At 43.9% G+C, this 13,044-nt stretch overlaps 1 protein-coding gene across 2 annotated transcripts in view; it reads left to right on the top strand.

Annotated features, from left to right (window-relative positions):
* Positions 1-13,044, top strand: part of LOC107517402 (protein shisa-6) — a 597,831-nt gene that overhangs the window by 260,113 nt on the left and 324,674 nt on the right. Inside the window, exon 5 of one of the 2 annotated variants that reach the window (XM_036223918.1) lies at positions 1,598-2,156. The exons of the other annotated variant lie outside the window; for it this stretch is intronic. Coding sequence (XP_036079811.1) covers positions 1,598-2,148 — 551 coding nt within the window. The 3' untranslated portion in view covers positions 2,149-2,156. Of the gene's footprint in view, positions 1-1,597; positions 2,157-13,044 lie in introns of those variants that run through there. 2 annotated transcript variants of the gene reach the window in all.

Below are 13,044 nucleotides of genomic sequence, written 5' to 3'. Positions count from 1 at the left end.
AGAGTGACAGTAACGTGGAAGAAGACAATAGACAAGCCCCTTGTTTTTGTTCTTTTGGGCCTGAGTCCATTCTCCCTATAGATAGAACAGAGGCAATGGAATCCTCATTCCCATGGGAGGCATGCAAAGGAAAGCCTTTCCCTAATCTTGCCCCACACCTGCCATCTTCAAACCATGGACCTTCCCCATTCTGAAGATCTTGGAGCAGAGGCTACCACTGCCAGAGCTTTCTCTGGGACCCCTCCCAAATACCTGGATATGGAAAGGCCTCTCCCTCCCTAATTCAGCCAACAATGTTTTGAGAACTGAAGATTCCCCATTCCCACACACACCTCATTTCATCAGTTGAGACCAGTTAGTTCATCCATTAATCCCAGTTCTGCTATTTGAGTCTGGGGAGGCTCTGGGGATTGATGAGTTTAAGACATTACAATGTCTAGAAAGTACATGATAGAAGAGCTCTTCTCTCACAGTTTTCCAACCCTTGGAGCTTCTGCCCATATTTCTCTATGAGTCTATTTCTGTGACTACTTGACTATAGGGCTGAACATTTGCTTAAAGCTAGAGGTTAACCTACTATGGTAGAATTTCAGCCCATTAGTCCATATCAGCCACTGCCAAAGTGGAATGATGAGTTTCTATGGCTAGAAACTCAGTATTGGAGATCTTTGATGATCCAAGGAATTGGATGCATGCCCAGGATGAGAGAATGTAGCTCAGGAGGCAGGATCTGCCCATCGGTGAACCCTTTGGAAAACTGAGGCACAGTCAGGATTCCCACATTCTACAGAGATTTAGAAAGTTGTCTGTGGGGAGCCACATTCCTGAAATTTGGGGCAAAATGGGCTTCTGTGTGTCTTGAGTAAATTCAAGGTTTCAGCAGGCAGTGTCAGCTTGGGAAAGCCTCCTGGACAGACACAAGTTTGGAGTATCTGAATGAGAGGCACATATAAGATTATTCTGGCCTGCTCATGTTGTGAGCCCAGGGAAAGTATGTATAGGCTTGATTCTGTTGTGTGTAGGCTGGATGCCCATGTGTTGACTTCCTATGTATTAGCTATTATTCCAGAGGAGTTACTATGTTCCTAAATTACCAGCTAAGCATTTTCACAAGTGCCACCTGGTTGGAGCATTTTTATTTTAGCAGAAGTCTGGTTACACAACCCAGCATCCTTGGAGAGAGTCTCTGAAACTTATTGAAAAGTTGTGGAGTAGCTGCTGGGTGTTTGAAGAAGACTCCAGGAATCATTGTTTCAGGACTATGGTGTGGTAGGAGCAGTACCAAAGCAGGAGTTCAGGGGCTTTCCCATGAACTCGTGAACTCTCCAGAGACCTTGGTGAAGTCCCTCAACCCCTGGATACTCAAGGTGGTCCACAGACAGCCAGGCATCAGCATTGCCTGGGAGCAGACTCTCAGGCTGGCCCAAGACACAGGAGGTCTGAATCAGAATCTTTATTTAACAAGCCCCTGGGGTCTGGTTTGCACATTCATTGGAGAGGCACTGCCTCCATCTGTCTGGGCTGCAGGATCCTAGTTCCTGGCTGTAGTGTCACAGTGTCACCCCAGCTGACTTTTCTCTCTGTCTCTCCCATGCAGCTGACAAGGAGGCTGATGAGTATTACATGAGGAGGAGGCACCTGCCTGACCTGGCTGCCCGTGGCACACTCCCCCTCAATGTCATCCAGATGTCCCAACAGAAGCCCTTGCCACGAGAGCGACCCCGCCGGCCCATCAGGGCCATGTCACAGGACAGGGTTCTGTCCCCAGAGCGGGGCCTACCTGATGAGTTCGGTATGCCCTTTGACCGCATCCTGTCAGATGAGCAGCTGCTCTCCACGGAGCGCCTGCACTCCCAGGACCCATTGCTGTCCCCGGAGCGGACGGCCTTTCCGGAGCAGTCCCTGTCGCGGGCCATCTCGCACACGGACGTTTTTGTGTCTACTCCCGTGCTGGACCGCTACCGCATGACCAAGATGCACTCCCATCCCAGTGCCTCCAATAACTCCTACGCCACGCTGGGCCAGAGCCAGACGGCAGCCAAGCGCCAGGCCTTCGCTTCGCGCAGACACAACACGGTGGAGCAGCTGCACTATATTCCTGGCCACCATACCTGCTACACGGCCAGCAAGACTGAAGTGACTGTGTGATCTACTAGATAGGCTGGGTGCCTGGCAGACAGGGCAGGGCAGGGCAGGAGAGACCTGGATGGGGCTTCTGGCCTCACACATCTCCCTTCCTGTGTCCCCTCTGTAGGAGGTGCGGGTGGGGCACCTTTGCCCGGAAAGCCATACTCCTGGGACACGGCCCGGTGGCCTGGCACAGCACACTCAGACCTGGGATCTAGAGCAATCACTCTCACTCTTCCTAAAGAGTCAAAGGGGAGTAAGAAGAGGACTAGGCCCAGTCTCACCCCCACCACCATCACCGACTCCCTTTCAGTCCCATATCCCTTCTCCCTCTCCTAGGGGCTCAGCCGTAGTTTCTGTCAGCCAAAAGACCTTGGCCTGACCCTGGTCAGAAGTTGCCCGGGTTTGATTTGGCCAGTGGGTGCAGCCAGTGGGCTGACTGAATAGGCTACTCGGTCTCATTTATTTACCTAGAACCGCATCACAGAAATCTTCTAGTGCCTAAAAACTGCCTACTCGTTCTCTTGAGCCAGAGAGATGCTGTGTCCATAAGCACAATAACAATCTTTTTGCCTGCTGGAACTCTCTAGCCCCACTGAGAGGCCCTTCCTTTGCTGACTCCCTGGGGCCCTACCTAAGCCCCTTGCCCCTCCTCCAAGTCCCTGGATAGAGAGGGGTTTTCTTCCTTCAGCTGCCTCCCCACTGTTGGGAGCCCTGCCCAGTTCCAGCAGGCTGCCCTGCCCTAAAGCTCCCCTTGGTCCCTCTTCTTGGGGACTTTCCCCTTCCCCTAGCCCTAGATGTTCCACCCCTGAGTTCTCTGGGGTTTTGCTCTAGCCCTCCCAGAGGAGAGTAGGGATTGGGCACAGGAACTTTTGGGGTGCCCTCCCCAGCAAACCGATTATCTCCACACTTCCTCCAGGCCTCTAGGTCTGAATTATGACCCACCACTCAGGCCTGCCTTCCCCTCCCCTGCTCTGCTCCCTAGAGGCATCTGCCCATGGTCAGAGAACTGTGGGTGGGGAGGGCCACTGTGATGCCCTGGGTCTCAGGGGCTTGCCATTCCCATTGTCCAGGGCTCCACCTGTCTCCCAATATGCATGTCAGGCAGAATAAAGGCAGAGGCTTCTAGAGAGGGGTATCTCAGCCCCCAGTCAAGTAGGACCTGAGGCAGTTGTCCTGCACCTTGCCCGCTCCTCTCTCCCTATCACTGCCTACCTGCTTGGCCCATTCTTGGGTTAGAACTTTCTCTCTCCACCTGTTTCCCCTTCCCCCGCCTCCTGTCCTCTTGCAGCTCCATTGTTCTCTCCTGGTTGCTTTTTCTTCAGACCAGTGCCTCCTCTGGATCAAAGGGACAGAGACCCATTAGCAAATACAAAAATTGGTACTCCTGGCTATTTGTCTGTAGGCCAAAGGGGCCACACGCCAGTCCCTCCCCTACAGGGGGCACTAGGACACTAGGCAGGTCTATGCCCTCAGCTCTATTGGGGTGCTGCCCCTGCCAGCTCAGTTTAGCCCTTTCCTTGTCTCCAACCTGGGGGGTGAGCAGATTGTGACAACCTCCTGGAGGGTGAACAGTAAGCAGCATCTACACCCTCAAGACTAGAGCCCAGAGAGGGGAGAGAAGGGGCTCCCTCATTCTCAGGGCCAGAGGACCTCCCTAGGCTAAGACTGGGGGGAATCAGCTGCAAATCATTGGATGAAGGTATGATACTAAAAATGTAACTGTCACCACAGTCGGACTCCAGAAGCAATGACCTCAAACTGAGATTTTAGATTCCCTCAGTTCTGCAGACAATATGTATGGCCTCTTAAAGGGGGATGGGGCAAGGAAAACTCCCCAGTGTCAGCCCTGGGAATTTTTAATCTAACCAAGTCCATAATCCACAGAGAAATCAATTGACTGATTCCTCTTACTTATTTCAAGGATTCCAAAGCTCTTGTCTTCCCCCCAAGGCTCACTATGGCATGAATCATGAGGGGATTGAAGCTCAGGGTGATGAACACAGCTCTCAGCTTACCCATTAGGGCAGTGTCATTCAGACTGTGAGGCTATGAGGACAGGGTAACTCTCTGCTTTCCTCCCCTACAAACACATAAACCTCAAGGGCTGGTCCCCAGGGGTTTATGAGAGTTTGTTTCATAGCCAAGGCTAAGAGGGTTGGGCTGGAGGAAACCAGCTTAAACGGAGCAGCGGGAAACTCTGAGAAACAAAGGTGTGTTTCTCATAGCTGGTCCCCTAAACCTACAACCCTCTAATCCAGCCCTTAGCCAGTCCTCTTAAAGGCTACCTTGTTGGTGCAGAGAAGAAAGGATGTGAGTGGGTGATAAGCCCTCACCGTGTGTCTATACACACATACACCCCAAGCCAGAAATCTGATCTCATCTCTCTCACATCGTGTAAGAAGCACTTTTTTGGCACCATGTTTTCCAGCCCTCAGGATGGCACTTCTCCCCAACCCTGTCTATCTGTCTCAGGGTTCGTTTGATAGGTTGATTCTAAAACATTTCTCATCCCAGCCTTACCACTGTCCGATTTAAATTCTCTTGTGTCAATTGGATCAGAAAATGCTACCTGAACCCTTACTTCTTTTAAATGATTCTTCTGCTTCACACTTGGATCTAGAAAGAAGAAAAGGAGAGAAGGAAAAGAAAGAGAGAATTCTATAAACTTGCTTCAATTCACTCCCTTACTTCAAAATCCATAAAATTATGTCTTAACTAGGATATGGAAGAATCTCATTTATTCAGTTGTCCCATCCATGTTTGTAGAACAAGCAAAGCCATATTACTAGACAAGTTCATGTATTAGATAAGAGAGGGTTCTGGGGCTGGGACCCAGATGTCATGACTTTCGGCCCCACCAGGCCCTTCCCCCAAATAAAAGTTCCCCTCCCTCAGCGAGGGAAGCCTAAAGCTCCCAATTTTCCTCTGCTTGTTTTGTTCTTTGTGTGAGTATCCATTGCTCTGATTCGTATGGACTAGGGTCTGCATAGGTTCTCTCCTGCCCTAAAGGTTCTTGCTGGTCTCCTTGGCTTTTGATGGCAGCGAAGTTCTCACAATCCTTCCTTCTTTTCCATCTTTCCTATCTTATTCTTCCAGTTAACTCTTGGCTTCATGAGTTAGTTCATAAGTCGCAAAGACTTAATCAAGAATTCCTTTAACCCCTTAACTGGGCTTCTCCCCTCAGGGTTCCCCCAACATCTTGGGTGATGGGTCTGCCTTCTAGAAAGTTCTAACCCTTCCTTTAACTGAAATTTACCCTTCCTTTTCTATTCTTCCACCCTGAAATGCCTGTTGTAACCTCAGTATTCTATGCTGGTTCAGTCTTTCCCTTCTCTCACCACCCTGGCCCTGCCCTCTTCTTCAATTTACCTTCCTTCATCCCTGCTTTCTTTTCCTCAGTCTTGCTAGACTCTCTAGTTCTAAAACTTAGAGTTCTCAATGAAAGCAGTTAAAGAATGAGACATTCTTCAGGTCTTCTGTTTGCCTCATTGGTTTATCCTTCACTTCCTGCCCCTATGAGATGATAGCCCAGAGTACACAGACAAGGTCTCTCCCTTTCTGATCTTTAGAAAGAAAAGGAGAGAAGCTGTCCTGTCAGAGGCATCAAGGTTCAAAGATCAGCTTTGGTTCCTGCAGCTTGCTAGTTCCCTAAAGCTTCTGCCTCAGCCTGCCACTAGCCCAGAGACTCATGCTCTGGCCAAAGATTCAAAGCCTTGAGGGCTCTGAGCCACTGTTCCACCTCATACATGTCCTGCTTATGTGTGTCACAGATCTCCCTTTGTCCCAAGAGGTTGGAGAGTCTCATGATTCTCCAAGCATGGAGAAATATCCATTCCAATAACCTTACCACCAAACAATCCATTTTCTTCAGACAAATTTTGTCTACTACCAGCCTTCCATCCTCAGATTCCATCCACAGGCAATTGTGGTCTTGACCCAAGGTATTCTGAAAGGGCTGCTGATGATTTGAATGCTAGAAAGTGCCTGCTCTGGGAAGAGTTGGCATGTTACCTCCCACATACATTCCTCCATCCTCCCCAAACCTCGGAAACTTTGCTCTGAAGTATTTTCAAGGAAGCTCATTGTGTTTTAATGAAGTATTTTTCAGGGTTCAAATGTTATTTTTTATAAATGCAGCATTTTAACGACAGAGTCAACATGAAAGCTATGTCTTCCTGAGATCTATATTTGATTTCAGAAGGCAGCAGACTATAGGAAGAGAAAGCACAGGGCTGAGGCTCTTAGAGACATGGCTTCTGCCCTGGCTTTGTCTCCATCTTGCCATGTGACTGAACACGAGTCACGTTCTTGCTCAGTGCCTCAGTTTCCTGTAAATCAAGGGGCTTTGACTAGATGAGATCTAAAGTTTCACCCAGCTCTTACATGCTAGGGCTTTCATTCACCATTGGCACCTCTTCCCTTCTTTGCATTCTTTCCCCTCTTTTACTGAGCTGCATGCATCTTATTAAAGCTGCCCCATGGTGATGTCCTCAGATGCCCTAGACAGCCATCGGACTCCTCACCAGAGCCTGGGGGTGGGCCCCATGCTCTTGGCCACTTAGGGATGTTCTCATATATGAAGGTGTAAGGGCCTACTCATTCAATGGTTACCAACTGTGTGTCATGGAAATCCTCTCATATAGACATACTTAAATCATCTGGGGTGTCTGTGTCATTGAAAAATTTTGAATTTAAGGTTTTCATTTTCATATGGTCCTTAAAGCTGGAGGGAGGCAGTTCCTATTTTAGAGAGGGGATAGGCTGGAGAAAGGTCCAGAGGTTGGCCCATAGGGGCATAAAGTTTGTATCTGAGAGTAGTTTGGAAATGCATTCCAAGTCACAGATGAGAATGCACAGCAGAGGCTGTGTGGCAATGAATATTATATCCCACTCTATAACCTTTGTCCTGAAGACTGAATCTGGACACTGGGCTCCATTCTAACTGGAGGCAGGGGAGGAATCACCCCCTGCGCTGCTAGGTGGTGGGTACCCAGCCTAGGAGGTGGGTACCCATCCTAGTACCTTTCCAGACCCTCCTTGTGATACTGTCCTCCTAGTGAAAGCTTGTGAAGCAAGTATTGAGAGTACAAGTCAGTATCATCAAATCCATCATGTAAATCGGTAAACATATCAACCTTCATCAGTCAGAGAAAAGACATTATATGTTTCCTTAATACCCTCCTTCCTGAGAGAGAGGAAGACCACTGCTGAACTTTGCCGCCCACTCCTGTTGTGACCCTTGAACGCCACTCCATGGGAGGACTCATTCATTTGCTTCATAGTGGCAAATATTCCTCTAGTTCTAAAACTTAACTAGACATTTTGTAGTAAAGAATTCTTGAAATTCTCTAATAAAAAGCAATTCTTACTGTAATATTTTTAGTTTGGGGACACAATTTCCTAAGGGGGAATTAATGAACATTTTTATGCATTAGCCCAATTTATGGATTCCGTGTTTATTATATGGTAGTACTGATGAAAAGTATCTTTCTATCTGTACCTTTGAACAGTTTCTTCATCCCTCATCAGTAAGCTTCATGATGAGCAGTGCTCTTATAACTGCTGCTTCTGTACAAATCTCATCATTCTACTTACCTGTCAAAGCACATTCTATATGTACTGTAAACAGATATCACTTTAGTAAGATATAGTCTTAAGGATTTTTCCACTTTTGTCAGTAACAGATATTTATGGATTAAAAAAATAAAGCTGTTTCAACATAACCTGTATTTCTTAAAGTATCCATGTGCTTAATTTTACAAACACAGAGCCAAAACTAAAATGATGAAAGGATGTAGAAGATCACTGGAGATGGGGGCAGAGGCAGGGACTGACTGCAAATGGGAATGAGGGAACTTTTAGGGTGGCAGAAGTGTTTTAAAACTATTATGGTGATACGCACAACAGTATAAACTTAGTAAAAATCATCAAAGTGTATACTTATAAAGGGTAAATTGTATGATATGCAAATTAAACCTTAATAATGTTTCTAAAAATGGTGAACAAAAGGAATGTAGGAAGGTAGGCTTGGGACAGGTGCCAATGGACAAGGTATACCAATTCAAAACAATTAGAAGTTATACCTCTGTAACCATATTTATCTACTCAAGCACTATTGTTTTTGGATATTAAATCTTAGTTTGGTTTTAGAGGTAGTTCTTGTAGTTACCATGAGTAATTAGAGCACAAGTGGTTAAATATCCATGCCATTTAAACCAGAGAATCAAGTTGCACCATGAAAATTGATTTAGATTTGGAATCTTGCTCAAGACCCTCTTTCTTTGGACTCTTTTTTTTTATATTATTTTCTTTGGCACATATTCACTTATGCTGCTAAGGTCATCTGTTGTTCTTTGTTTCTAAATTTTCACTATAACCTAGATACTGGTGGGCTCAGGTTCACCAAACAAAGTGTTGGCAGACAGGACATGGTCTTTGGCCAACTTCAGTACCTCCATAGTTCATAGAATCCACACTCAGTTATACTCTTTTACCAACTGCCTGAGTCCATGGTAATTAAAACACTTCTCATTGGATGTGTTGAGCTTATGTTCAAAAATCCTTTTATTATCTCCTGCCAACAGCATTCCTTACCTAGGACAAAGTTATAAACCTGTCTCCTATTCGAATACATAATAACACAAAACAATACATATCTGGAATGTACTTTACTCACTACATCATTCGTTCACTAATAATCATTATAAAAATTACTTCTAAATCATAGTTCTCTCAACCATGAGGACTCACAGCAAGTTCACACACACAGATGCATGCACACACACACACACACACACACACACACACACACACCACATACACTACAGATATAGAAAAGCTTCATTTATCTATATTCATTATTGAAAGAAAACCCAAAGAAAACAAAATTCCAAATTGGAGAAAAAATAATTTTACAGAAGAGAAATTTAAGTACAATGCTTACACATACATATAGTGACTAAATTGACTAGCAACATGTTTTCAAATAGATAATCTCAGGAGACCTTTCTTACTGAACAGGTAAAAATAAAGGGAAATTAATATAAAAATAGTCAAAAGGTATGGGTCGGAGAGTTCCAAACATGCTTTAAGTGGTGTTTCTAAAACACTTTAAAAGGTTATTCTCTTAATTAGGCTAAATATCCCCCATTTAAATATCATTAACTCTAACAAGTCATTAAACTTTTTCTCTTTGATTCCTCAGTTTAGCCTCTGTCACAGTTGCCACTAATTCTAAATTACTGGAATAATTACTGGAATAAGTGAAGTCTTAATATACCATTATTAATAAGCCAAGGCATTGATATGCCAGGAGTCTCAGACAGCTTTTCACTTTCCATAACATTGTGAACACTGGTCTTTTATTCTCTCTGGTTAAGCATAATAAGAAAGCACAAAACCTCTAGAAAAGAGTAAGAAATATTTTTCTTCAAGATTCTAAGAAGAAAAACAAGGACACTCAGTGTTTGGGCTACAAATGTGTCAGGAGTGGGAAAATCAGAAAGCAGAGGTTAGGAATGAGTACTTTGAAAGTTCCAGAATGAGGGAATCAGTAACTTTTACATCATATATGTTGGCCAATGTCATTTCTGGGCCTTGGCTTCCTCAGCTGTGAAGGTTGGGATATTACACTCAAAGGGTCTTCCCATTTCTGATATATTCTATCCCTGAGTCATCCCAAAACAATACTCAAATTATATCTGGGCTTCTAGGTAGCTAAATAAACTGGTGAGCAACCCATCCTGCTGTCTTCCTTGGTCCTGACCATCTCAGCTTTCCTATCTCATGAGAATAGGATGCAGTTGAAAAGCCCTGGACTGGGAATCAGAAGATCTTGTTCATCGTACTGGTTCTGCAAGAATTTTGCTGTATGACCAAGAAAGACTTAATTCTCTTCCTCAAATCTCAATTTTATCATTTAAAACAAAATGAGTAGGTCAGACTACTCTAAATCTCAAATCCTTCTTCACATTTTTTAGTCTTTGCTCTGTGACATTGTCAAGATCTTGCAGGGAGTTGGTAAGCTCAGCTGGTACATGGCAGAAGGGTAGAGGGGAGGGTAGAGTGATGGGAGGGAAGGAGAAAACCCTTGGCTGGAGCCATGTCTCATGAGAAAGCTTTCAAGTTGCCGGCATATCTACCCTGTCTCAATAGATGGCTAGAGAGAAAGAAAAGTTACTAAGCTAGAAGAAGAGCAAAGTCCTTAATAAACTTCTTGTTCTGTTTAACTTAATTCTTTGTGATTTCCCAAAATAAAAAACTTGCCTATTTTTTAAAAATCTCAAAGAATGTATTAACACAGAAAATTCTCAATAGTTCAATATCTTAACTGTGGTTGCCCATAAAAATAGAGCTCAAATGTGTGTTTCAGGACCAGGGTTCTCTCCACAAAGAGAAGAGTGGTTTTTCCTCTAGCCTCAATCTCAGTCTCAACTCCAAGTTCTGAAAATATGTGTCAAGTGTAGAATACTAGGACCACTTCCCTTATTTCCAATTGCGTGTACCTTAATTATTCTTTCTTAGACCATTTATAAAAGCTACTCCTGCAACCATGAAGAAGAACTCCTCTGTTACCAAAGGGATACTGAAGATGAAAAACTGTCATTGAATCCAGTGCTACTTTGTGTGTGCCTGCAGAGCAGCAACATCAGTACCTCTTGAGAGCTCACTGCATTGTAGATTGCCAGTCCCTAACCAAGACTTACTGAGTTGGAATCTCTGGGGATGAGACCCTAAAACTTGCCTTTTAACAAGACTCCTAGGTGACTCTATGCACATTAAAGTTTGAGAAGCACATCATTCTGCCTTTTTATTCAGTTTCAGAATTCTATAACTTTGTGGTAAGAATAAAGACTTGGAATTTAGGGGTCAGAGTAGCCTTGATCTATGTAGCCAAGTAATTTTAAGCAACCACCTTCGGTGAAGAGGTTAGAATGAAAATGAGTTTAGAGGATTAAGAATTTAGAAAATGAGGAGAAAGCTGAAGCAGGTATATAAACTATCCATAGGATAGTTTAATAGAAGAGAATATATGTAACTATTACAAGGCATTGTAAAGATGAATGAGAACTTTTAAAGACTGCATAAACATGAGTGTGTTAAAATTTAATGAGAAAGGAGAATTGAGTAAGGACATGGACACAGAACAAGGAAACAGCTGCTCCTCTGAAACTTCTTGGGAAGGCAAGATGGCAAACACATTGAGATAATGAGAAGAGGTTGCTCAGGGAACTTTTCTTCAAGGGTCTCAACCTTGTTGGTGATGTGTGATGCAGAGTCACTGAAGTAGGCAGGATAGGCTAAATTATGCTATGGTGATAACTCCTGAATCTCCTTAAAACTTCAAACAATTATATTTCACCTCTACTCAATTGTGAGTCAGCTGGGGTTTCTGTTGCATTTCCTCATCCTACTCAAGGACTTGAAGATATCTGGATCAGTCACTATCTGTAGCTTTGCATGCCATCATAGCATAGGAAAGAAAGAACTCAAGGCGGACTGGCCAAAAATAATTAAATGGCAACCCAGACATAACAGACAACACTTCTGCTCAAACAATTTTTGTCAGATATGATTACATGGTCCCACCCCATCACAAGGGGGCCAGAAAATGCGATGATTCTATGCTGTTCTAGGCAGATGGGGAGCAGCATCAATGACCACTACAGTTGCCATGTTGTGAAGAGAGCTAAAGACTGGGAATTTACAGAGATAAGTACTCCCTCCTCTATTAATATAGCAAAATTATCACGATGTTCTCATTTTTATCTATTGCTGTATGATAAAACAGCCCAAATTTTATACATAAACAACAATTATTAATTGTAATCATTCATGATTCAGAGGGTTGACCAGGCTCACCCAAACAGTTTTCACTAAGGTCTCTTATGTGGAAGATGGTGGCTGGGGCTGGAATCATCTTCAGGGTTTCTTTACTCACATGTCTAGCTTGTTAATGCTAGTTGTTGGCTGGAGTCTCAAAGGGGGTTATCAACTAGAACTCTTAGATGTGTCCTCTGCATGTGGCCTGGCTTCCTCACCACATGGCAGCTGGGTTCCAAGGGCAAGTATCTAGAGATAGGAAGAAAGAGAGGGAGTGGGCAAATGGGAGTTATTGAAAGAGTGAGCCAGGAAAAAAAGCTATATCATCTCATGCTATGTAGCCTCAGAAGTCACATAGTGCACTCTTTGGGTTGAAGAGTCATAAAATTCTGCCCAAGTTCAAGAGGAGTGGACACAGGCTACACTGTCTGAAGGGAGTGTAGGTAGCAAGGTTATATTGTTTTTGTTTGTTTGTTTGTTTAAAAAAAAGCATATTGATGGAAGATATTGCTAAGGCCATCCTTAGAAAATGTAATCTGTCACACTTTGGGTCAAATGCCTATCCCTGGTCCCATAACTATGGTCAGGGAAACTTGTATCACATACTCCAAAAACAGCTTCAATCATCCACCCCCAGAATTATAGGCAGTTTTCCGAAAATGAAGTGTAGGATGAACCCGTACATTGAGCAGACTCTTTGCAGGGAGACATCCCTGAAGTGTTCAGAAAGCATCCCATGAACAGAGAACATTTGCTCATTAGTTCCAACATCAGGACTTGAGGGTACAGTAAACAAGACATGCTAACAGTAGAATCTGTGAAATTCCATTAAAATATTTCCTCACAACAAGGTGATGATTTTAAGCTGTAGTGTTTTTTTTCTCTCTCTCTCTTTCCTTTTATCCCTACTCTTTTCTCTACCAGTCCAATAAATAACAATAACCCTCCATCTGCTCTCCTCCTAGGGAAAAGAGAGACCAGAAAAAGAAGTCTTTGTTCAATTTGACTTTCAAAATTTATTTTTGTCAAGTTCACGAGCATAAAATCTTTTGTAATTGAAAGAGCCACATAATGGAAAGAGAGTGATTTCAT

The sequence above is a fragment of the Rousettus aegyptiacus genome, unplaced genomic scaffold (assembly GCF_014176215.1).
Source record: "Rousettus aegyptiacus isolate mRouAeg1 unplaced genomic scaffold, mRouAeg1.p scaffold_m13_p_6, whole genome shotgun sequence".
Lineage (NCBI taxonomy): Eukaryota > Metazoa > Chordata > Mammalia > Chiroptera > Pteropodidae > Rousettus > Rousettus aegyptiacus.
The sequence above is the reverse complement of the archived record's forward strand: the minus strand, read 5'-3'. Positions and strand labels throughout refer to the sequence as shown.